The 26,743-nt window shown below is 36.3% G+C and overlaps 1 protein-coding gene across 2 annotated transcripts in view; it reads left to right on the forward strand.

Moving 5' to 3' along the window:
* LOC149792275 (potassium voltage-gated channel subfamily KQT member 1-like) overlaps positions 1-26,743 on the forward strand; it is a 282,881-nt gene that overhangs the window by 239,280 nt on the left and 16,858 nt on the right. For both annotated transcript variants that reach the window (XM_089970825.1, XM_089970826.1), the window contains one exon: positions 26,082-26,192. In XM_089970825.1, coding sequence (XP_089826951.1) covers positions 26,082-26,192 — 111 coding nt within the window. The remainder of the gene's footprint in view (positions 1-26,081; positions 26,193-26,743) is intronic.

The raw sequence follows: 26,743 nt of genomic DNA on the forward strand, positions 1-26,743 counted from the left end.
GCATGAAACATGTGCACAATTTGGGACAGAAATGACGCTGACTGACCTCTGAGAAGAGGTTCTCTGAATGGCAGAGAATCAGCCCGATACAACATCAACACTGTAGTCTTGAGTGAAACCTAGCTTGTATGAGTGGGCGAGCTTTGTGAAAATGGTGATAGTTACACCTTTTTTGAGCGGAAGAAAAGTGAGGAGCGACGTTAGGCTGGAGTAGGCTTTGCAATGAAGTCAAGGTTTGTTAGCAAACGAGCTGAGCTTACAAAGGGCCTGAACGACAGGCTTATGACTGTTAAACTCCCACTGTTGAATGGAGGAAAGCATTCCACGATATACAGTGCCTATGCTGCAACCATGACGACCTGGAAAAAGAGGAGAGATTCTATCAAGAACTACACATTATTATAGCTTTTGTTCCCTAATCGGACCGGCGCATTATTCGTGGTGACCTAAATAAAAAGTAGGATATGACAACAGGGTCCATTGTAAAGTATGGCGTTGCCGCTGCAATAGAAATGGTCTTGTGCTGCTTCACACCTGCACAGAGCATGCACTGCTCATCAGCATAGGACGTCATGGATGCACTGCTAATCTACGTGCTGATATCTTGTCGATGGCGTGATAGTCAGGAAGAAGGACAGGTACGCTCCATGTGTGGCGCAGATTGTTGGACTGACAACAGCTTTGTAGTCTTCAAGCTTATACCTGCATCCAATCCAAGAGACGTCCGCAAGGCATGAAAATTCCAATACAGCTCAACATCACCCAGCAGACGAACTTGAACTCTAAACAGTCCTTCGTCAGCACTCGTTAAATCTTTAAAACCGTCTTCAATCCACCCTTCTGGACACCCAAAATGTAGAATTAGACTGGGCGACCCTTCGAGAGATGGATTACAACACCGTTACAGAAATCACGAGGCCCTGCTCAAAACAAGTGCAAGGACTGATTTGATGAGAATTACGACGACATCAAGCAGTTGTTAGCTAAAACATATCGCCTCCACCAAGCGAACATAACTGATCCAAAGTCCACCTAAAAGTAAGATATATAACATCAAAAGGACTATTCAATAGAAACTCCAGCAAATGCTCGACTTTTGGCTAAGTAACAAAGCCGAGGAGGACCAACGCTACGCTGACAAGCATTATATGAAGGGTTATGATGCGATAAAAGAAGTCTATGGTCTTTCATCATCACGATCATCTCCTCCAGTACAGTCGGGAACACGTTGATCACTGACAAAGATAAAGTTTTCGATGATTAATTGCTGAACAATTCAACTGCACCCTAAACCGCTCGTCATCAATAGACTGTCCCGAGTGTCAAACAATGAAACACTGGATGACCCAACTTCCCTATTAGATACCCATAAAGCGATACGTCAAGTCTCTAGCGGCAGAGCTTCTGGCTCAGACTCAATCTCGGCCGAGGTATACAAAGAAGGTTGTACGGCTCTGACTGAAAAACACCATCAATTGCTTCAGCTCAAGTGACAGGAAGACAAGATCACACAAAAAGCAAGTATGCGTCTATTATACACCCAAATCGACGCAATGAGAATCATCTGGCCTGTGACAACCACAGAGTTATATCTTTGCTTTCCATCTCTGGAAAGATAGTTGCCAGGATTCCCCTCAACCGTCTCGCGTCACACCTTGATCGAGGACTCCTACCAGAGAACATGTGTTGATTCTGAAAGGAGCTCGAAACCATCGGAACCATCGACATGGTTTTCGCTACTAGGCAGTTGCAAGATAATTGCAATGAGCAAAAAGCTGACCTATTCCTCGCCAATGTCAACCTGACAAATTCCTTCGACACTGTTAGTAGAGAGCGCATGTGGAAGATCGTGACCAGGTACGAATGATTAAGAAAATGTATCACCATGGTGCAGTAATTCAACGACGGCAAGGAAGCCTGAATCCGGGGCAATTTGAGACGAATGTGCCCTTTTCCGTCTCGAACGGAGTGGAGCAAAGCTATGTACTAACACAAACACTTTTCAGTCTCTTGTTTTCCGCCATGCTCACTGACGCCTTCAGAGATGGTGACGTAGGAATCAGCAACAGATTTCTAACTTTAGACAAGCTGTTTAACCTCACGTGGCTTCAAGCAAAAACTAACGTCACGATATATATATTGACAGGCTTACTATTTGCTGATGACTGCGTCCTATACTCTGGCTCTGAAGTTGACATGCAATACAGTGTTAGCAAGTTCTCTAATGCTTGCACAAAATTTGACCTTACGATCAGCACAAAGCAGATTGTAGTAATGTATCAGCCAGCCCCATGGAATCCATATGTTGAGCCAAACACCACAATCAACGGTACAAACTGAGCGCAGTGAGCAGGTTCACCTATTTTGACAGCACTCTGTCCCAGAACGTCGTCATCGATGACGAAGTTAATGTCAGGATAGCAAAGGCCGACGCAGCCTTCGGCAGACTACACGCCAATGTCTGGAACAGAAGAGGCATTAGTATACAAAGCTGAAGGTGTACTGATCGCTATCACTACGTGCGCTGCTGTACGCCTGAGAAACCTAGACAGTGTACCAGGAAGGAAGCTGAGCCATTGCCACACAAAGCGCCTCAGAAGACTCCTCAACATCAAGTGGCAAGACAGGTACCAGGGTACTAAGGTCGTTGCCCAATCAGGCCTGACAGCCATTATATACACCATCCTGATAGTGTCACATCTGCGATAGGCATACAACGAAGCTCTCATACCAGACCACCAGCTTCCAAAAACTCTCAGCTACCTGGGCACCAAACGACCTAGTAATCCCTCCCACACTCTGGATAACTTAAGTGATCCTCGTCGTCTCGACAGACGAACATTATGCTGATTAGTTTCATTACTTAAAAACATTTAGGTCTGACTGGCCCAACGTACAAGTTGTAGTTTATTTCCCCCTCCTCCATCCAAAATCGTGTAGTAGAGTTGTTTTACTCAAATAACCCAGTTCACTTTCAATGTGCAATCCCACAAAATTGTTGCAGCTTGGCTAGATACTTGATTGAGATAATCGAAGAGTACATTCACATAAGAACTGTGTAACTTAATAATGTCTTCCTAGTGCAGCTCAAGTTTATAGCGCTATGAGGAATACACATATGTTATTATTTGACTATATTTACTAAACACTGTAATATTCGTTTATAGTTTGACGTTTCTCCATCAAAGTGACAAAGTGACCATAATAGCAGGAATATGCATCATTATTTTGCTAGATCCCGAAACGCTGGATAACTATAAAGGCAACGTTGAATTGTTTACTTCCGATAATGTGTAGTCGGTCACTGTCTGAAATAATGTCGATCACCGCTAGTAATTCATGGCAAATTCTTTCGGTGTGCACAGTGAGTATTTAACTCAAGACAGACACCTGTTTGTGCAGTTATTCTGTGGTAAAAATGGAAGTTTAATTCAAATGAAAGATTCTACGACTGATAATTGATCGGGAAACGCTGTTTGTGGTGAACATTGGTTTTCGATGGGTTGAAGTAGAGCATTTGGTTTCGTGGGTTTTAGCGCCATGTTGCAGCACATGATAGGTTATACATAACATGTCAGTATCTTTGGTGGAGGAAGAACCCTTTAATAACCACCTACTCATCGACATCTACTGATTAGCTTCCTCACATAACCACGTTAATTGCTCTGAGATACGAACTCAAGAGGTCAGAGGTGAGATGTCTGAGTGATTAACCCTAGACCACTTAGCCACCAAAGGCACCCTTTGCTGTGAGCAGCTGTTGTTCGTTGTAATGAGATGATTATTGACGTTACCTGAAAAGAATTTGTGTTATCCGTCATCGTGGTAGTAGTGTGCACTGCATCTGGACTGGAGTCACAATTAAATTACTATGTTGTCTCTACATTTGTTTGTCAGTACTGAACTTTCCACTGTGTCCAAATCATAAAAAAATCATGTGCTACTCTAAGACACCTTCAAAGATGAATGCATGAGTTCTTGTCATAGGTTATCTGTCATTTCTTTGACATGGTGGAGTATAAACAAGGCAACGTACAATATATCACCGATTCGACCTTTGGATGAGCAACAATGTTTATTACTCACTGTGCACTGTCGCCGAAATGCGTACAAGCAACCGCAAGATAATGCTCAAATTCTTAGAAATAAAAAAGTACCTTTTCTTATCTTTAAACTAAATCAGGAATGCCTCAATCTAATTCTTGTATCACGACCAAAATGTGAAAGGAACCAATATTCTAAAAACTACTGGATCTGTATTCCTTGGAACCGAATCGGAATCTGGTAGTTTAGATCACAGCTACCTATCCAAAGGGCATCAGCAAAAAGAAATAGTTCACATTTGTAATAGCAAAAACAGTAGTATTCGCAGCACCACGTCACCACTTGTTTGGGGTATGACGTTTGTTTGTTTGTTGTTTGAGGTTTAAAGCCAATTCTCAACGCACATTACTTATAACTTTCATATTAACAAAATAGTTAAGAAGTCAAGCTAGGTTATATGCTTTTCTTTTGACGAAACACCAGGGTCAACTGCGTACAACATCGTTGACATTTGTAAGGCCGAATCTGGAATACTTCTCCACAGCTTGGAATCCCACGATTACACAACATAATGCAGGAGAAAGAGATGACATAGATACCCCGTGTCAGACTTCTCACATACCGCTACCGAAACGCCACAAGCATATCTAGTAAGATATAAAAACGTGGTTGGGACCTATTGCAATAAGGAAGAACAAAGACACAATCAAGCATGCTGTAAATGTCTTGTATGATCTAGTTGGTATTTCGACTGAACAGTTTCTGATGCATGCATCATTTCGAACACTGGCCTGCCACAGTCAAAAAGTTAATTCGATTTACTTACTCCAGTAATTGTTATACGTACAATAATTCCATATGCTATTAAAGAATAGTTTGCTGCCTTGTGATTTTACATAAACGACCATGCAATAATGATCCAGAATTTTTTCAGCATCGGTACAACCTGCATATTATTTTGAGTTCCCAATCAGTTTCCGGTGCACTGGAGGTCTACAATGTTTCATCAGCCGTTATCGAAGGTCATGGTCATGTGACATAAGCGCAAAGGTTCTCCCTAAAAATGCACACAAGTTTGACTTTGAAAGGTCCTTATGGGTAGAAAGCAGTTAGGATTGCTGCAACAACAGGTGCCGAACGCAAACTAGATGTTCAAAGAAACTCAATAGTTTGGTTAAATAACAAACTTAAAGTGAGTGATTAATGTGAGTGACAAAGTTTCTGAGAGTACTGATATGACCCTCTATGACACTCTACACTATTTATAATAATATACAAGAGTTGACGACCCTGGATTGACCAAGATGTGACAAGGTGTTCTTGAGTAGTTGGAAGAGGCTAATGAAAGAAAACGTGGTGCTGCTTACAGTTGAATGTTTAGTTGGTTTTGTCGATACAATCCGCTGGTTTCAGGTTGGAAAGGAGGAAAATTACAATTGCAAGGATTAAAAAAACATGCAAAGGTATCATTAGTTCCTTTGGGTTTTGTTTACTTTATGAAAAGTCTACACTTTGGATAAATACCTAAACATGATCATGAAATCCTATAGTTTCTTCCCATGAAAAGTGTTATGTATGTAATAGTCTCCCAGCAAATCAAACAGCAGATCTCCAAACAATGTTTAAAACATATCGCGTCCCTCCCTCCCCTCACCCGCTAACCATTTGCATTATACATCTGGTTTAATGAGTAGAGCAATGCCGGATGTGATTATTCTCAGCAGTCTGCTACGATAAACAGACCGGTCTAGTTCGATATCTCGATTCGAACTGGGATATGATTTCCTATCTTCTGGCTTTGATCTCACTTTTTATTTTTTCTTCCTTCCTTCCCAATATATTCTCCATAGGTACACGTTATGCGATGGGCACATTAGGACAGTATAATATACTGTAAAGTACAAGTAAAAGAAAGCATACACTACAACCATCATTTCTACATTCGTGATAAATAGACCAGTACCTGTAAGAGCTAAAATACAGATGAACTGTTTTCACTGAAGAACGATTACACACCAAAGAAGTTCTCCAAAATACAATGAATAAGTCTGCTCTTGTCAAACACTCTTGGTAAAGCTGGACATAAAATTAAGGTCAAGTAAATTTCTTGATGTATCACGATCAAATTATAAAGAACTATTACACTAACCAAGTATCATTCCGTGACAATTTTGTCTTCTTGTTTGAGTATATAAAGATGTTACGAGTCAATGCTCTTAAAATAAGTAACATAAAAGTCAAAAGCAAAAAGCTTTGTAAAATTCAACAAATAATGTATTTCTCTAGAATACAAAGTGAGAATAAAAACGAACTCACGATATTGCGAATTAAATCCTAAAATAATCGTACAGTTATAAACAGAAGTCCTAGTAATAAAGGTTCTAAATAAACTTGAGCTGAAATTCAAATTAAATCCAACGCGTAAAGTGTTAAGTGTTGCTTTACCAAAAGTCTTTTGTCGAATCACAGTAATACAATTCCAGGTTTTAATTCACTATGCATCGCAGTGAATGGCTATGTCTAATAATCTTTCTTATGAGCACTCTACCTTTACAAAGAAATATCACTGGAATTGAATAATATGAGAAAATAAAGAATTGAATAATTTATGTAAATCATTTCAGCACAAATGAACTAATGGACACAACAATATTACAATTGATTCTGCTAGATGGTAAGGTACAAATGAATAATTTTTCCAGTAACAATATTTTACAGTACTCTACTTGACCTCAGGTCACAATTAGCATTTTCTGATAAAAACTGTTACTTAGTGGAATGTTCTAAATGTTTACAAGACGAAAGGTTAGTCATGGTCTGAAGGTCCATTACTATAATTATAATATAGAACATGGAATTTGTCAGGTACGCCAGAGTAATCGCAATAACCTAGACCCAGACCCAAATAAACATGTATATTTCTAGTAATGATTATCCTAATATTAAACACAGGCACATATATAATATTTTAGCTATGTAGTAATTGTTTACAGAATTTAAAAGAGCGCTATTTCAGGTCAGTAGAAAAGGAAATTGATTTTGGACAGGGTTAAGTTCAACATACAATTTTGCATTACGGTAGAACCTAATAAAACTAATAACTAACAAACAATGTAAATTAAATACACCTAACAATTTAAAACCATTCATACACAAAATACAACTATTCTTCATGCATTAATTTTCTCAGGATTATTTTGTACAATTTGGACTTTCTGATCAGATGGACTAAGCAATTATTTCTTCATCTACTTTTATCGAACGATTCATAAAAACTTATTGGAATGTTTGTCGTATATCAAGTTTTGAAAATATGTAATCACGTTAAAAGAGAGAGAATGCTGTATGTACGTGAAACGGGAGAGAAAGCCGTCTGTATCTGAACAGCAAGAGAATGCCGTCTTCCACTGAAAAGGAGAGAGTGCTTGTCTTCACATAGAAGGGAGAAACTTTTATCTTCACATAAAAGGGAGATAAACTTTTAGGCATTTTATTTATTACTACAATACGAGTCTATCAACATTCAAGACTGACATTTATATTGAATAATCTAAATGCTAATGATAATGCTAATAATAACTCAAATAATAATAGTAATGCTAGCAACAACAACATCAATAATAATAATAATAATAATGATAATAATAATAATAATAATAATAATAATAATAATAATAATAATAATATAATTTATTGAATCTCGATGGACTGTTGAGTGGAAGGCCCAATGCACACAGGGTTGGGATGCATTTAAATGTACTGCATTGTCGTTATGTACAATTACTGACATAAAGAGCAATAAATAATATTTTCCTGGAGATTATAAAATACAGCTTGTTCACAACAAAAACAAAAAAGTGTTACAAACAAGCTAAGTGTATTCTGGACTGAAAAGGCCGTTTCACATTTGTGAATAACGTCAGCGATGGTTGTAGAAAATTTAATACCATTATGTAAGATATTCAATATTGAAGTACCGTTGTATGTAAACCTCTATTTAAACATTTTTGTTTGTGTTTTGGGACGCTTGTTTTAATGTCCTCTGATACTACCAGTAACTTTTCAACGCAAATATGTGCATGCCATTTCGGTCTTTTATACTTCAGTACCAGAACGATCCCACACACAAACACAGTTGTGTTTTGGAATAGGTTTGTCACTTGGTTCATACTTTTGACACAATAACATAGAATTACCTGACAATTGCTCTTTTGGGATAAAATAACTCTGATTTTATATGGTATTAAGTCAGTTGAAATTGTTTCGGACAACGTGTTTTACAAATATATGAAGTTACAGGTTATGACAATGAGAACCGACGAATGCTGATACAAGTTATAAATTATATCGCTTATCCACTAGTGTGATGTTGCTTTGTTCCTACATCGTAACGTGAATCGATCGGTAAACAGTTTTTAAATAGGAACGTGCCAGTCACGTTTAGTTATGTTTGCTTTTCAGATTTGTATCTGTTTTAATATTTTCTCATCATCTATAGAAAAAACTAAATGTGAATATTACTTTGATGCTGTGCACGCAAAACAGAATCATTACCGCTGTATATGTGACAATACAATTTGACTTGATTATTCTACACGATACTATTCTACTAGGGGCCCCGAGTGGCCGAGTGGTCTAAAGCGCTCTCCGTTACGGATCACTGCCATCTCACCTCTGTCTGCATGGGTTCGAGTCTCGGATTCGGCTAATGTGGATATGTGAGAAAGCTTGCCAGTAGCTTCTCGAGGGTCGGTGGTTCTTTCCAGGGATTTCCCGGGTTCTTCCTCCACCATTAATACTGGCCGCCATGTATAGCCTATCGTGTGCTGAAAAATGGCGTTAAACCCTACAACAACAACAACAACTATTCTACTATCAAATTAAGTCATGTTATATCACGAGATTCTAAACCTCAGACAACTCCTCGCCAACCCTATACAGGTCACCAAGCAATAATCGATTGCATCCTGCATGCTGTATTATACCGAATCAATGGCATCACACGTGATATAGAATATGTCAATTTTGAATACTCAGAATTCAAGCAATTTTTGTAGGTATCAGTTTGCATGGTTTTCCGAAGAAGAAAAAAGTTTTCTCTTTCCCGACATTCGTGGATTCGAATGAGGTCCTATTGATTCTTCCGAATGATCAGTGTTGGTCGAGTCTTTACATTTTTTGCTTGATAGCAAGCACGATATATATATATATATATATATATATATATATATATATATATATATATATATATATATATATATATATATATATATATATGTGTGTGTGTTCCACGAAATCTACGTAAATTAGCAACACACAAAATCTACGTTAATCGGTATCTCAAAAAAATCTACGTAAATTGGTATCACACGAAAAATGTTGACTTCACAGTAATTTGTCCCTACGATGTATTCTTGAAATTGGTAATGCCTGCATATATATTTGACAACACATTCAAACAATCTCATTCAAGCACTTCCATCTTTATAAGACAAGCATATTTTTAAGACGCGATATAATATATTTAATATAAAATCAGCCCCTATAAGCAACTACTTCTCTGTTACATCCGGATTGAACCAGTTCTAAAATTACTTCCATATAAAACTTAACTATTCCCAAAACTACTTCTTTATTACAGCCGAACTGAACCAGTCCTAAACGTGGTTCGTTTAGAAAGGTTTCAGTCTTTTATATTGCAAGAATTAAAACAGCATTGGTTTATATTAGTTCTATATCACACACATTTCATTAGAAGCTTTACCATATTTGTTGAATGAACGTTCAGTGTCACCCAATCATGCTCTTATATCACTGGAAGCCGGTATATGGCTGATTATTTAAGTCCGGCCGAGATCTTGCACTTCCAAACCCAACAGTGTCTAAAAAATCCAGGATCGGATTTAAAACGTAATGCTCTATGGCAATCCTGTCTGGCTCTCACCTGTATTTGTCCGCGAAACCTCTATTTATTTAACGCTATGTCTGACAAAACAAAAATCCAATAAATGTTTGAATTTCGTAAATTAAATCAGTTTGCTGTCGTCAGTACATTTCTAATATTCTATAGTTTGTGTATGGGAATATACACAAACATGTGTGTGTATGTATGTGTATGTGTGTCCGGATGTGTAGGTGTCTTCTATTTAATGTACGCACCTAGGAGAATATCAGAGTCAATGGAGATAATACAAGCTTGCTGAACTTGTACTTTCTTGATCAAATAAGGTTAAGGCTACAAAACCTGTATGAGATCAGAGTACCTAGTCACTTGCAAAGACACCATCTCTTTCACTTTATTACATTTATAAGATCTTGAATAATATTAAAGAAATTACTTTTGTTAGATGAAAATATTGCCCTTTTAAGCATTTTGAATTTTTTCTCATGTCTTATATTTTGATGATTGTTTCAGACACAAATGTTAATATTTGACTTTCATATCAATGAGTATATTTTTTGATGATATTAGTAAAATTTTATCATCCTAATGATTTTAGCAGTAGTTTACATTTCCGCAGTTAAGGCGTAGTATTTTCTCAGCATCATATATCCAGGATTGTGCGCACATACCCTAAAACGTTTTACATGCATACTTTTTCTAAGACGCAACTTTACATACACCAGCGCATTGCAGTTGCTAAGCAAGCTTCAACTGTTGTCACGGGAACAAATGCATTCACGGTAAGTCTTAGACTGAACTGTAGTCATCTCTGAAGATTTAAAGCAGCGCATCAATCAAAACGGGGAACATAACCGAGTTACTTTGACTCAATAGGTCGATTTATAGGCAATTGCAATGGCAGGGGCAATATATGCTAATGTAAATTATTCAAAGCATGTATGCGCCTGTAAAATCAAAGTGTATACGGCACTGGACACGTTACGAGTTTGCACGAAGAAATAAAAATTTAAACAAGAATCCTATAAAGAAACAGTAATTTCCTTTGCTAGGACCGCTTTCGAGCTTAATGCAAATATTGGGTCTTTTGATTTTGCTTGGCTTTAGTCATAAGGTCTGGAACATTTCAAACCTCAATGATGCGCAGACAGCTTAGATTTAGAACGTTATATGATATGGGACTTAGGGAGTTGTTGTTGTTGTTCTCCTTGTTCACTATCATTTTGTATTTGGAAATATTACCGAAATCCAAAATGTCTTTGAAAAACGTGAGCGTCACAATATGTGCCTGAACGACATTTAGTGTAACGCCACTATGGAAACGCGTGAACTTATCTACTCCCAAGGAAATAACATGTTCACGTTCCCCAGAATATAAAGGTGTCACGTGTTTTGGAGGGAGGAGGAAGAAATTAATATATATATATATATATATATATATATATATATATATATATATATATATATATATATATATATATAAAGAGACAGAGAGAAAGAAAGAGAGAGAGAGAAAACTATTTGATTTAAATCTCATATCGCTTTTATCAAGCAAGATCCGTTACAATACTCTGACTTACTCTGGTGGGTAAAGGGAGGGGTATTTTAGTATACAGAACATATTTCTTGACAAATACATAGTGCAAAAAAGAGAAGCTGCCCCAGTGAATGAATTGTATTAGCATATATAGTTTAATACATCGCTGTCTTGTCATACTCTGATGTCAACATATTTAACCGTTTTATCGATACGCCCTAGCGCAGCAGACAACCTGTATGTGAGTTTGTGACAAGAATAAATTGCATGGGACTGAAAATATCTATGTTGACATTTGCATCTGGATAAGACAATCCCAGTCAATGGATTACATTATTTGTCTCTCCACGAGGCATATAATGTAACCTCTTGACTGGGATTTCCTTGTCCTGGTACAAACATGGATGTAAATTATTTTTCACATCCAATTTCTTTCCTATTAAATTAAAATAATCCTTCACTTTTGCAAGTTATTTAGCAGATTCAAAACTCAGTATTCATCAGGTACTATTATTGCTTCTAAATCTATATAAGGTCATTAGGTTTTGTACTCTTTTATGAAAATTTGAATAATCATCAAAGTAGAAAATTTGAATAATCATCAAAGTAGAATCTATCTATATATGGTGTTCTTAGAAAAGGAAACAAAAACCTCAAAAAAGTTATATGTTTTAGGTGTTCGAGGTATTGCGCATCGAGCGACTCGAGCCAAGTGCTCTTCTTGTTCAGAAGACAGTACTGCGCATTTATACAAATATGTTAAAGAGGGTAATGGGTCGACATATCGACCCTAAGTAAACAAGGTGTACTCATGAGAAAATAGAAACATGAAACCATTTGAAACTATTACTGTATTATTAGATTGTTTTCACGGAACCGTCTGTGTGGCGCAAACGAGTGCCCGGCGGTATAACTGGGTGGGCAGACTGGGATCGTTAGCATTGGAAGGCAGCCAGTCTAAGAGAAGGAAAACTCTGACTCCAAACCCGGGCAGACAGAGCTCGTGAGCCATGTCAGGCAGTTCGTTTAGGAGAAGGAAACTGTGATTCTAACCCACTAAGTCCCATCCTTTGGATGATGGCTTCGCTGCCTTGTATATAACTTCGGGAGAAGGAAAGGCTACGGGAGTTAACCCAGACAGAAAATCCTGAGTGGAGCCATTAAGGCTGCTGGGTGTCAAATATGACTTCCTTTAGGCAGCTACTGCATCTGATCTGTTCCAAAGGTCATGCCCAGCATTCCTTTGGATCTCATCAGCAAGGACGAGAGGTGCGTCCTGACGTCTGGGCAGCCCAGGATATCCATACTCCACGCACAGGTTTGCGCCATGGAAAGGTCACTCCAGTCTCAGTACTGAGTGAGGGAACAACACGGAAGCTGGCAGTCTACAGGTTATAAGTCCCACCCGATTGGCGTATGGAAGGGGCACCCTTTACAAAAACAACTGCAGTGATTTAAATAATTACAGAGGGATCTCACTCCTGAGCATCGTTGGCCAAGTGTACGCCCGTATCATACTCAACAGGCTGCAACTGCTGATAACTTTTAACTTTCATCATTTCTGATTCGGTGAAGGTTCTATGACAGGAAACGGTACGATACTTTCAATACTGGGTACGGACTACCATACAGTACTGTGTAGCGACGGAAGAGATTTCTAATTCATGACTGTAACGGTGCAAATTTATGTCGATCTATAAAGAGCGCATTAATTTCGGCAAGCGAACAATTAGTTAGATTCATGGGAACAGGTGCGTGTTCAATAGCTATACGGCAATGATTTTTACTGTCTGTGTCGTGAGAGAAAGTGATTCTTAATTAAACTTTCGTTTATTTAACAGTCAGACAGACTGGAAGGAAAAAGTTTAATTTGATCTTTGTATCGAAAATGTCAGAATTGAGATTTTCCAGAGTCAGTTATTTGGAAATCTAAAAGTCACGTTGACCGCAATTTTGGCGCCTAGTTTTAAAAGACAGCATATATATTTAACCCTGAATGGCTACACTAAATAGGGGGAGTGTTTCCCACACAAAATAACTTGGTTTTAATATGACCCATAGCAAAATTTAGTCAGTCGACGTTTTCCTGCAAGAGGCAAAAATATAGGAGACTCCTAGATTGAAATTAGAAGAAACTCTCTCATAAAATATTTATCCGAAGGACCGGATGTCTGGAAAGTCGACGGACACTGTCTGTAGAAGCGAGCAAAGCTTGAAAGCACATAGTATTTTTGTCAATATCATGTAATTCATTGATACCAATATAATATAATTATTTGCTTGAACTTGTTTGCTTATATTTGCATGAATTTATTTGTTTAAATCCATAGATCAAGTTTCTTGATAACAGTATAACTCTGAGTTCATCTATCTGAATTCGTACAATGATCTTCTTTATATACGTTTTACGAATTGTTTGGTTGTTGTGGTGTTTTAACCCCATTTTTCAGCACATGCATGGCGGTCAGTATAAACGGTGGAGGAAGAACCCCGGAAAACCCCGGGAAGAACCACCGACCCACGAGAAGCTACTGGCAGGCTTTCTCACGTACCCACGTTAGCCGAGCATGAGACTCGAACTCACGCAGACAAAGGTGAGATGCCCCCCCTCCCCACCACTGTGGTTGACAGAAGAAGACAATTCTTTACAAACACGGTTCCTCAAATCAGAGTTTAAAATAAGAAATCGGATTAGCTGAAGTTTCGAATACAGACACTAATCCTTCAGAATGTATGTGTTTTTCTTGGACATATCTATCTGCACCACTTGAAGAGTAAGTCTCTTAAACACAGTGTTATATTTTTTTTTCATCCAGCCGATATAAATAAAGCCGAATTTCAACACAGAATAACTTATTTCAACCCCAAAATAGCATTGCATATGATCAGTGTATCTACTAGAACTATTACTTGCATGCTTTTGGTATTTGTTTACTTTCTACTTATATCCAATAAATCATCTTATCGGATTTGAAATAAAGGACCAAACGGTAACTTTAATTTACATTTGCGTTTTAATAGCCTAATATTATTTTACTATTCCCAATTTTGTTAAAGAAAATGTAATAGAATGCTACACAAAATAATCAAACCTAAAGTTAAGTAATGCCATTAACTTTGTATCCGTTACAACAATATTTTACGTGATTAATTCTCACACCAGAGAATGTGTTATCCAAGCTGCCTGTTTACCATGAAATGCAAACTAACCGTTCTGGCCACTTTACTAGCTCTGTTTGGGTCATTAACCGATCACGGAATGAATGCTTGAATCAAAAGGAAATTAACACGACATAACGCGTGACATAGCATGAATGAAGATCAAATACCAGGTCTTGATAGAGCGATGTGGGCTATTAAATATCCAGTCTTGATGGGGCTATGTTGAAGTTTTCATATTTTGCAATAGTTTTGGAATAACTAATTAGCAAGAGTTAGAATGAGATGGATCAAGCCCTAATATCGGTCATAAAGACATGTTGAGAATCCATTTCACCTGAAATGCAATAGTGCAGTCAAGCTCAACACGAATCATTTTGAATATGCTGGCATGAATTGGTACATGTAATATTCCCTCATAACATCCCTAAAGGTAACGAACCACAAATCTTAGCAATGTAATCTTTTTTTATAATTTAAAAAATGTTGACCATTCATTACCATTGATACGGTCCTGTTTGTTTGAAGCAAACGTATATAATTAGATTTGAATTTTCTTTATACAATTAATGTTCCTTTCTTCTCGCCATAGATTCTGAATTCGATTTATTTTTGGAACTTAGACACATACTTATTTTCATAACGTAATGAATCAAGGGATCTTGAATACCCTATCACAATTACAGACTGTCCAATACGATGTGATGATCCATTGTAGTTGTTGTTGTTGTTGTTGTTGTGGGGTTTAACGCAATTGTTCAGCACACGATAGGCTATACATGGCGGCCAGTATTAATGGTGAAGGAAGAACCCGGGAAAATCCCGGAAAGAACCACCGACCCTCGAGACGCTACCGGCAAGCTTTCTCACATACCCATCCGTTATAGTCATTTCTGCATGATAACAGTACAGTTGTACCTATTAAAGCCAGTACAATCGGTATTTTGGTAAGTTATTTGGACCTCTTCAAAGGTTGTTTTATTGCAGGCAATTAAATCCATGCCATCATTTGCTTAAAGAATAACGTTAATTCAAAACATCAACGGACTTAAGCAATAAAATCATAGATCCTTCAGTTAAAATAAAAACGCAGAATACGTAGTATTTGGACATTGTACTGAACATTTCTGAAAATATAACGTTTCAACTAATGGGTCAAAACAAGCAGCCAATACATTCACTCTTTTTAATTCATCATTTGTCCCCCATCAATGCTGTCGCGCAATTCCATCCAACAGCTTCCATGGGTGCATCTAAAATGAAACAAATATGTACTTGTACACATCTTACCAAAACAAAATTCTGGAGGAAAATACTACAATCTCGAAAAATGTGGAAGACATTATAAACGCAAGCAAATACACACGCGTGCACAAGATAATATATTTTACTAGGTTTAAATGAGAAACGTTGGTACATCAAGAATGATATTCTTTTTGAAAATCATAGTAATTATAATTATTGAAATATGGAACCGACTGTACATCCCACACAATTCTAGATGCATTAAATGCACACTACTTGCAGTAATTACGATAATATACATATATGCTCATTTTTTTCCCCGTTAACTTTACATGGTCAGAATCGTTCAATATTCCCCGATACTGAACTGGCGCGACAATACACATATAGCATTCACGTGAATAAAGGAACTGCTTTCTTTTGTAAACAAACAATGGACTCAGACGCCAGCACTTTTGATTTGTAAACAAATCATGTATACTCGCGTAAGAGGCTCTTTACGTTGTGGTTGTTTAAATTTATTTCTGAATGAACTAAAACATGTTTCGTGGACTGCAAAAAACCCAGCTGTTTTGGCACATTCCGTGTTGATACAATGTTTCGGATTTAGGCTAGCTACATTATATAAATGACAGATGATTAGGTCCTTACAAATAACATACAAGTGACAAGGCACATACTGTTTTCTTTAGCTGGTGATAAGAATGCAAAATAAAATATACTTACAGTTTTACATCCTGAATTTCCTCAAAATGTATTTTCTTAATTCTGCAAATCCGAATTACATGAGCCATGTCATCGGTTTTCAATCTGGATTACACATTTCGCAATTGTGATGTAATTTCGATGATAAGTGCAATTGCATCCTCCTTATTGCACTCAAAATGAAATAAGCATGAAATTCCATAGCGTCTTTTTGATAATTGCTATTGAAAGACTTCATATTTTTCCCACATTATGATTTCAAACATTCAATGACAGAAACAGACACATTTGCAGACGTAAACACTCTTCTCCCGCGCCACTTCAATCCGATGTATTTCATGTATAATTTGCGTAGATGAATCCAGTCCAAAATCACAAACTTTCGTCGAATCGAAACAAAATACCAAAATATATTCATCCCAAATCAAATGGAACAGTTGTTGCAATGCGCATTCATTCACAATATGACTGCAAATTTCAATTTTAACTAGACACGCCATTTTCTTTCGAAAGTTATGTCGAGCGCGCGACTAAGTTCAAATTTATCTGGGCGGAGTTATGTGCGCATTAATAATGATGTCATTGTGTCATGACAAATCTGCGCTTGTATATTTAGTTTGGAATACGGCATTCATTCATTAAGGTTGTTTCTTGCAGTATATTTTGTTTATGTAATTAAACCTTAGGTAGAATTAAAAAAATGAGCATATAATAAAAAAGTTATTTCATTTGTGTGGGAAAATATGAACGCGTTTTGTCGGAAGGATATACTGCCCTCACAAGTTCGTGCAGTATTCCATCCAAAAAACTCGTCCATATTTTCCCATACAAATGCAGTAACCTATAAATACAGTACTTACATTATTTACAATAATATACATGCACATTACTTACAAGTATGTACAATAATATAAATGCACAGGATTTACAATATGTACCATAATATAAATAAACAGTACATACAATATGTACATTACTAATAATACACAGTACTTACAGTAACTTCAATAATATAAATGCACAGGACTTACAGTATGTACAATAATATAACTGAACAGGACTTACAGTATGTACAATAATATAAATGCACAATACTTACAGTATGTTGAATAATATAAATACACAATACTTACAGTATGTTCAATACTATAAATGCACATGACTTATAATATGGGGGCCCCGAGTGGCCGAGTGGTCTAAAGCGCTCTCCGTCACGGATCACTGTCATCTCACCTCTGTCTGCGTAGGTTCGAGTCTCGGGCTCGGCCAATGTGGATATGTGAGAAAGCTTGCCGGTAGCTTCTCGTGGGTCGGTGGTTCTTTATGGGGTTTTCCCGGGTTCTTCCTCCACCATTAATACTGGCCGCCATGTATAGCCTATCTTGTGCTGAAAAATGGCGTTAAACCCTATAACAACAACAACAACTTATAGTATGAACAATAATATACATGCTCACTACTTAAAAAAGTAAAATAAAATAAATGCACAGGACTTACAGTATGTACAATAAAATAAATGAACAGGACTTACAGTATTACAATAATATAAATGAACAGGACGTACAGTATGTACAATAATATTCTTGCACAATACTTACAGTATGTAGAATAATATAAATGCACAGTACTTACAGTATGTACAAAAATATAAATGCACATTACTTGCATTATGTGCAATAATATACATGCACATTACATTAATATATATACACAGTACTTACGGTATGTACAATGATATAAATACATATCGTAAGATATATGTTTTCTCGGACTGAACGCAATATAATACGGCTAGTTCATCAAATGTCATTTAATCAAATTTTGTATTAAAAGTAATTTTTCCACATTTCACATCAAAAGTTGCATGAGTGCTACAAGATTCAATATCACTATATAAGATATCCCCAAACACCATTGTATGTAAACATTGCAGCATTGTGCTTTGGGATACGTAGTTGGTTTTTAGTAGAAAAGCGCGCAATCCGACAATGTTGAGACTGAGTATAGATATTCATGCAATCTGATGACAGGTTAATTTGAACTTTGTATATGATGACTGGTTCGTTTATATTTCATTCATATTTTGATTCTCACGTCTTTAGTTAGAAAATAATCATTTGAGTTTTTCAGATAAAGTTTCACTGGGTGTTGACAATGTTTCATCTAAACGACCCTTATTATCATTCTTATACAGGTAGGAGTTTAATGTGTTTAAACAAGGTTAAATGAACAAATATTGGAACAGTAATCATATAAGGTACCGGAAAATAATTGTAAAGAGTATTTTTTATATTTGCATTTGAAAACGTTGAATTCTTTTCAAATGAGATTATGTGAAACATATTTTGCAACTGAAAGAGTTTATTTATTTATTCCATAACAGAGCGGTATCAACTTCGACTGTTATAAGTTTCTCATTTGTGATATGTTCAAGCTTGTCATGTCCCCAGTCAACAGAAAGATCCCTTTGTGTTTGATGCGTATTTTTGTTGTTTTCCTCTGCATAGAAAGTATTGTTCAAGTTGTAAACTTTGACATATCAAAAATTAGATTGTCCTCGGTTTCGTATTTGTACTTACAGCTGGAGTAGCCGTATCATCCGAATACGTAAGAGTATTCTTATGGTAACGTGCCATCTGAATACATCGGAGTATTGACATGGTCACGTGTCATCCGAATACATCAGAGTATTAGTATGGTCACGTGTCATCCGAATATATGTCTTAGTATGGTCATATGTCCTCCGAATGTGTAAGAGTATAAGTAAGGTCACGTGTCATCCGAATGCGTAAGAGTATTAGTATCGTCCAGTGTCATCCGCATGCGTAAGAGTGCTAGGATGGTCACACCGAATACTTGAGTGTATTAGCATGGTCTACGATTACTAGCATGGTCACATGCCATCCGAATACCAAAGAGTGTTAGTATGAGTACATACCAGAATAGATCATTGACAAGTAGAAAATATTAGATAAGACAAGAATTCCTTATTTCAGACTACATAGTCCATACATCTAAATTAAAATATAGATATAAAGTAAAAACATTTTAAACATAAACGAACCTATATACCATACGTACAAGTATACAGATGCATACATATACATATTTCTAAAATTATTCACAGGAGTTTCTGAAATAATCTCACGCATTATTTCACAATAACCTGTATTTGGTTTTAGTCTGATTCATTTCTTAAAATCTCTTAAATATGGATCAAGAGCTCCGAGATCATCAGTTATTTCCTCATAATAATCAATAAACATTTTCAGCCATTCATGCGGGGACAATCCAACATAAGGTGGTGGTTGATCATGATCACCACACATTATCACAGCAGTATTTTGTGTCAACAGCCGATCAATAAATATTTTTAATGTCTCCAGCGACATTGTACATATTTCATCCCAGATAATGATTTTTGGTATATATATTCGTTCAGGGGTCCATATATCTCCCTTCCATCGGATGAAGCTGTGATAAGTATGAGGTTTAACTCCTCGTTCGTTCATTTCTCTGGCGAGTCTAGATGTAGAGGTTAACACAATTATATCAAATCCACGAAATATTTCAACCGCACGTGTTGTTTAACATGAACCTTCTGGTCCATTAAGATACACAAATCTGATGTCTGGTCACAGAATCATATACCGATGGTGCAGATGACAATTCTGATATTTGATTATTGTTTTAATAAATATCCTTGATTTCAACGTCGGCAGATTCAGAATAAATATATTTTCTTGTTTTATTCTCCATTCGCCCCATGATGCATTAGTGCCGATGTGTAGTTATTCTAGCAATCCTGTATGTTTTATAGATATAAAATGAATCTGTGGCAATTCTAACAGCAGCATCAGGAAATATATGTATCACCGATAATACATTTATCGAAACGTATGAGAGGATTGAAGATCTTAAATGAGTAAACTGTGGTGACACACCATCAGTGTAACTCACAATTGTACCTAATTTAGTTCCGTCCGATCAAGTAACATTACTTCGACTTATAAATGTGTTTCTCTTCGTTGTATCAGCAATTATAAAATCGAGTTCAGAATCGTCTATAATTAATCTTGCACAGTAGCGATTATGATCATATGATCCTTCTTGGGTAAATTTGCCAAATATTTTTCTGCAAAGATCTTTGCGATTTTATTCTCAAAATTATTTATATAAGGAATTTCATCATTATAATACTGCTTTTGTTGTGGAAACAAAACTTGTTTCTACTGACAATATGATATGATTGATTAACTTACAATCAACGATATCAATATTTTTACATCAACCATGTATTGTAATAAAACTATTGGAGCCCAACCGTATTCGATAAATTATTTTGCAAACCAAACAGCGAGAATCGGATGAAGGTTTTACGGTGCAACTTCGAATGACTGAATGCATGCAAATCCAGTCAGGTCAAAATCTGGTAAGGGTCCGTTTATCGCAACTCTGGTCATCTCCTGTGTTGGATGTCCAAATCTCTTACAATGTGCAGAATACTCTCCCATTCCGAGAAAATGTCCGGGATAACATGCAGACATATCATCCGAGATAACATCTTTATAATCGTATATGGTATTCCACAATTCACCGTGTCCGTATTCCACACAACTGCGTTATATTTCTTCAAGCTATTCAACTGTGATGATTTCAATGCATTTTCCTTCTGAGGAAAATGAACAGCAACTGATGGACCTGTAAAACAATTACTCAGTAATTGTTCAGCATTGTCATGTGTAACTTTCTCAGCAAGGTTTTTCATTTCTTCGTGCAGAGATTCTGTACAATAAATATCTCCATTATGTCGTACAAGTTGATCATAGTTTCCATCATCGGAACTCTGAAGTAGCTACACGGATACATGATCGTTTTTACTGATATTTCTGATAAAATCGAACATATCAAAGTTATAGAACTTAACAGTTCGATTTCGTAGAAATAGTTTATAGCCGATGTCCACGCATGCGCCTTATGATCAATAATCTCAGTCAGAGCTCCTTTTCGATTTATATTTCGATTCGTACAATATATCTCCAGTTATTGTTTTTACTTTTATTAGAAATTTTAATTCCTTTCCCATTTCAGCGACATCTTTGAAGACACACCGGTATCTTTAACTGTTTTGCCCATTCATTTATTTCTACGTCATAGATCCGTTAAATTACTTCCACGTATCGCGTTTGCGAAGTGCTCTGTAACTCGCTGTGCCACACAATTTAGCATCGAGAATTTCAAGGCTTAGAGACCACCAAAGCTAGGTTTTTGATTCAGCGAATATATTGCATAAATAAGTGCAGTCACAGGATACGCTCGTTCATAATATGGTTTGTCAATACCAGTCAACATTCTTGGTTTGGAATTTTTATTTAACGTAACACTATTTCTAACAGTGTTTAAAACGCTACGGTGAAATTGAACAGGGTCATGCTTGTCACGGATAATCCAAGTATCGTTTACTTCTGCGGTGTCTACCGCTACAATAAATTTTACTCTTAAACTATATCGTTGATTGTCGAGATAATTAATAATCGCCACCGCTCGTTGGTCATTCATTGTAGCATCGATAACATCTTCGGAGTCGCGTATGATTCTGCATGTTGACCACTCATGAACTGCACCGTCGTCGAGAAATTCTTTGCTGGCACCACGAATACATTTAATCGGAGTTTTCGTCGGATCAACCAGATCTCGCCTCGGTAAGTCAGGGGTTCTTCTGTCAAGATCCAATCTAGCTTTAGTGAGTTCGTTTGTAGATAATTTCTCAAACTCCTCCATAGTATAATTAAGACATATATATATATATATATATATATATATATATATATATATATATATATATATATATATATATATATATATATATATATATATATATATATATATATATATATATATATATATATCCCAAACCTTGTTTGAAGTGTGGTGAGGGGGTTAAAGAAGAAACGCTGCAAATAATGTGCTGCAAATAATGTAACCAAATCGTTTTTTTTTTCTTCAAAGAAATACAAACAAAGTTATCTTACTTCTGAATTATAACTATTGTATGCCAGAGAAATTCAATGACGACGACTTTGTCAGTTCAGCTGATTTGGTTGTCGATCGTCATAAGAGTAATATTGATAATTGCGCACAGATTTATTCTTGAGAACTGGCGCATACATGTCAAATGCTGGATCAGATAAACGTTTAAACATTTTATTATAATTTCTATCGTCCAGCATGAATACCACATCCTGCTATCATACTAGATGTTATACTTACTTCTTTTCCTGACAGAAATATACCAACCAACTCTGCTAGTGTTTGGTTTGTAGCTTGTTTTATATTTTTACGGACATTTGCTGGCATAATTTCATTGTTAGGCAATTGTACTGGCTAAGGTTTTCGTCGTATTAATCGTGCTAGTCTATCATTGAATGCTTTGCTAGAAATATTACCAACGGTACCAATCCCTTTATCACGAACAACGTCAATAGCTTTCATTGATAATATTTTGCAATCGGTATTGCTTTTGGGGCTATCCTTCTAAATAGACCCTAAGCAACATCATCTAGCCCATCCCCGTCGATCGCTTTATATGTTGGTAATCGCGAATTTATCACCCTGACCACGATCGGTCTACGACGAGCATTATGTATAATCATCTTATTTTCTTGTCATTGATCTAATGGTATACCCTCAATCACTGTGGTAATCATCAACGATTTCATCAATAAGGGATCGATAAACATCAATATCCATGATACCGCATGTGAATAATCTCTGACAAATAGCAGATGCTCGTTTAATGATTTCTGGGGATGTATTACCATCTCGTCTTCCACCTTTGAGGATTTCTAGTCGTTCAACATCTGCAAGGAATTGCTGGGACATGGAGTAATAAGACCACTCCCCCTGGTACCTGAACCAATACCACTTCCAGTGGCGCCGGGTGTAGAACTTGCATCTTTCTCACTTGTTATTTAGGCTGTTTGCTGTGGTTGTAGTTTTTATCGTTGGTTTTGTCATTGGTGTTGTGGTTGTTGTTGTAATTGTAGTTGTTGTTGTTGTAACAGTGCAAAATCTTTATCTATCCCGTTAATAAATGCGACATATCTTGTATCACTATTTCAGGCCTGATAAACTCTGTAGTGTAAACGAAATATCTATTTCCACCAGATATCACGACTTACAGTAACATTAACGTACTCGGGTTTCAATATTTTTTCTTTGATCAAATCTGCGCACGGCAAACTCAGATAATTCATCCGTGTTTTTAATTTCTTTTTAGATGATGGTAATAGCTTCTTCTGCAAATGTAATAGTTATTTCAGTTTTCTCTCTGGCTTGTTCTAGTTCTGTTTCTGGTATAAGATCCTTTATATCGGCTACTTCAGAACGAAGCTTGTCAATACCCTCGTGTATTTCTTGTGTTTGTGGTTGATAAGTACACCACTATTTCACATGGAAGTTCTCTTAGAATTTTTATTTTAAAATATTCTTTCTGCTATTTTTCTACTTGCTTTAGCGGTTTGCTCAGTTACTTTATCGGTTTGCTCCGACATGGGAAGAGGAGCCAAGGTAGCCTTGGTTACCGGTTTAAACAAAATTGTTCTGTACCTTGTGTAAATTCCACCTGAGAATCCTGACGCTCTTGTAGTTGTGGCTTGACAGAATCACGAACCGGAAGATGTTTCTTAATTGTCTCTCATCGCTGTCGAGCAAGTTTAGTTGTGTGAGATTTAATTATTGATATAATAATGATTTAATTATTCACTCTACAGCAGCAGGGAGGGTGATGAACAACAATGAGTGTTCGGTTGAGTAAACAAACACGGATATAAAATTGAAAACACGAGCGACAAAGATAAAGTAACAAAATGGGCTAAGCAAATTATAGAAAATCGGTTAGAGGCTTCGGTCTGGCGTTATTGACCTCGTATTTTCAATTTTGGTAGGAACCTTTATTTGTAAACAAATGACTTCCTCCAAAACTGGTCTTTTCACCCTCCCTGCTGCTACGCGCTGTTTGTTGATACTTACAAACAAACACCCCTGCAGTTATCTACCTGATATTAGTTCTTTTTATCACATAGACATCATAAGATGCCAATAGTGTGTGCAATTTCATATTTTTGATATTATAACATGTGAATATATCCCTTTATATGTTTCTGATTGGTGCAGTTAACCCCATGAAATTATTGTGCAGTATTCTCTTTACTGATTGGGTGTGATCGTAGGAAGACTTTTGTTTAGTCCGCCTTCTGGAATGTTTTGTTGTCAATGAACATTCTGGCCGCCAATATTTTTATTCCATTCAGAAAGGGAATTGGTGGGTAAATGGTCTCGTCTGTCTGATTATGGCAATTTACTACCGCATGGGGTGTGTCATGTCATGTAAAACATATCATCACATGAACAATGGCTAAAACTCCAAAACAATAATAACGACAACGTCAACAATCAAAACTAAGGGTATTGCTCAATTCATAGCGAATGCGATGTTGTCGTTAGAAGTAGGTGGTAAACCCAAATCATGGAATTCACCCTATATATAAGCGTGATTAAAATGTTAACTTAAGGAGTAAATAAACTCAACACTGTTCACAAAGAACATGTACATAAACCGGTCTCCATACTGACAGAAGATGATCCAGCCACTGCATATTTATGAGGTAAATATGTGATGACATTTCGACTCAAAACGAAATTTTTTAACATATTCTGGAGTCTGCTGTTCCAAGTCAATACTGCAAATATCCGGTCACAAACACATGACAGTAAATGTGGGGATTTCCGCATCCAGGAAACGTTCCTTCAAATGAATAGTGCAACAATGTAACGTTAAGTTGTGAAAGTAACATGTTAGGTTACGTAACATGGACCGCCTACTGAATTTTAACTGGTACTGTATAAAACAATGTGACATCACGAGCATTGGGCATGTTTTTGAAAAACGATTTTATTTGTGTAAAATATTATGTTTATTCGGATGGATGCTTTTTCTTTGACTTTCAAATTGAAAGAAAAGTATGATCTACTTTTAAACGTTAATACTTTTTTTGGGACTATTGTTTACGCACAACAAATGAAAGCACAATGACTATCAGAATGACCAAAATTATTCATTCTTCTTTCCATCTAAATAATTTACACTAAAATAAAAACTATGTGATAAAAAGAATCTCAAATGGGTAATGATTTAATAAGCAATTAATGAATCTTGTTGAAAAATGGACAAGAATCAACTCGTTTCATACATTCAATATTACGTCATTATCCATTTGAGATCCTCTATGTATTAAACAGGCTAAGATAAGCTGTTCAACAATACTTACGTATCCAAACAGCTCAGTCCAATTGATATAGGTAGTGGGGAACATGAACATAGTATTGCTTTCATTGGAAAATGAGCATGCTGAAAGAACATTATGATATCTTGATATCGTTTAATGAAAATTGTTCCTTACAAATTTACTTTCATTGTCTCTTTGGCAGATCACTGTAATGACAATCGGATATGGTGACAAAGTTCCGCAGACATGGATGGGAAAGATTGTTGCTTCATGCTTCGCTGTTTTTGCCATTTCATTCTTTGCTCTACCAGCTGTAAGTACCATTGCTATTTTCACGTAGTGATTTTCCAATTTAATTGCAATTACAAACCTTTTTATCTCTCTTTCGCTTCTCTTCGCGTTTTCTCTCTGTCCTATATATAGTTACGTGTATATGCTCTTTTAAAAAGTACCAAAAAGTGAAGACAACATGCTTTGTAAAATTTAACAAATAATTTATTTTCCTAAAAACACACAAGGTAAAATTGAGAAAGAAACTTACGGTTTTACGACTCATATCCAAAATAATCAAATAATAATCCAAGAATTAAAAAATAGAAGTCCTAGTAATAAAATGTTCTATTGAAACTGGGTTCGAATCCCGATGAAATCCAAAATGGACGCCGATGACATATGCTATGGTCAGTGTCGTACCGATGTTTCAACAGTTCTTTGATTAACCACAGAAAATAATATTCCTGTGTTTTAATTCTGTAAATTTCGATAACTGTGTTTGTCCAAGAATTAATTTACAGCACAAACATTTCCAGAGAATTATAATCCCTTAGAATGCAAATAATTTGAAGAAAATAAATTCAACTAAAA

This window comes from Sinohyriopsis cumingii, chromosome 9 (genome assembly GCF_028554795.1).
Source record: "Sinohyriopsis cumingii isolate HCF-2022 chromosome 9, ASM2855479v2, whole genome shotgun sequence".
NCBI classification, from domain to species: Eukaryota; Metazoa; Mollusca; class Bivalvia; order Unionida; family Unionidae; genus Sinohyriopsis; species Sinohyriopsis cumingii.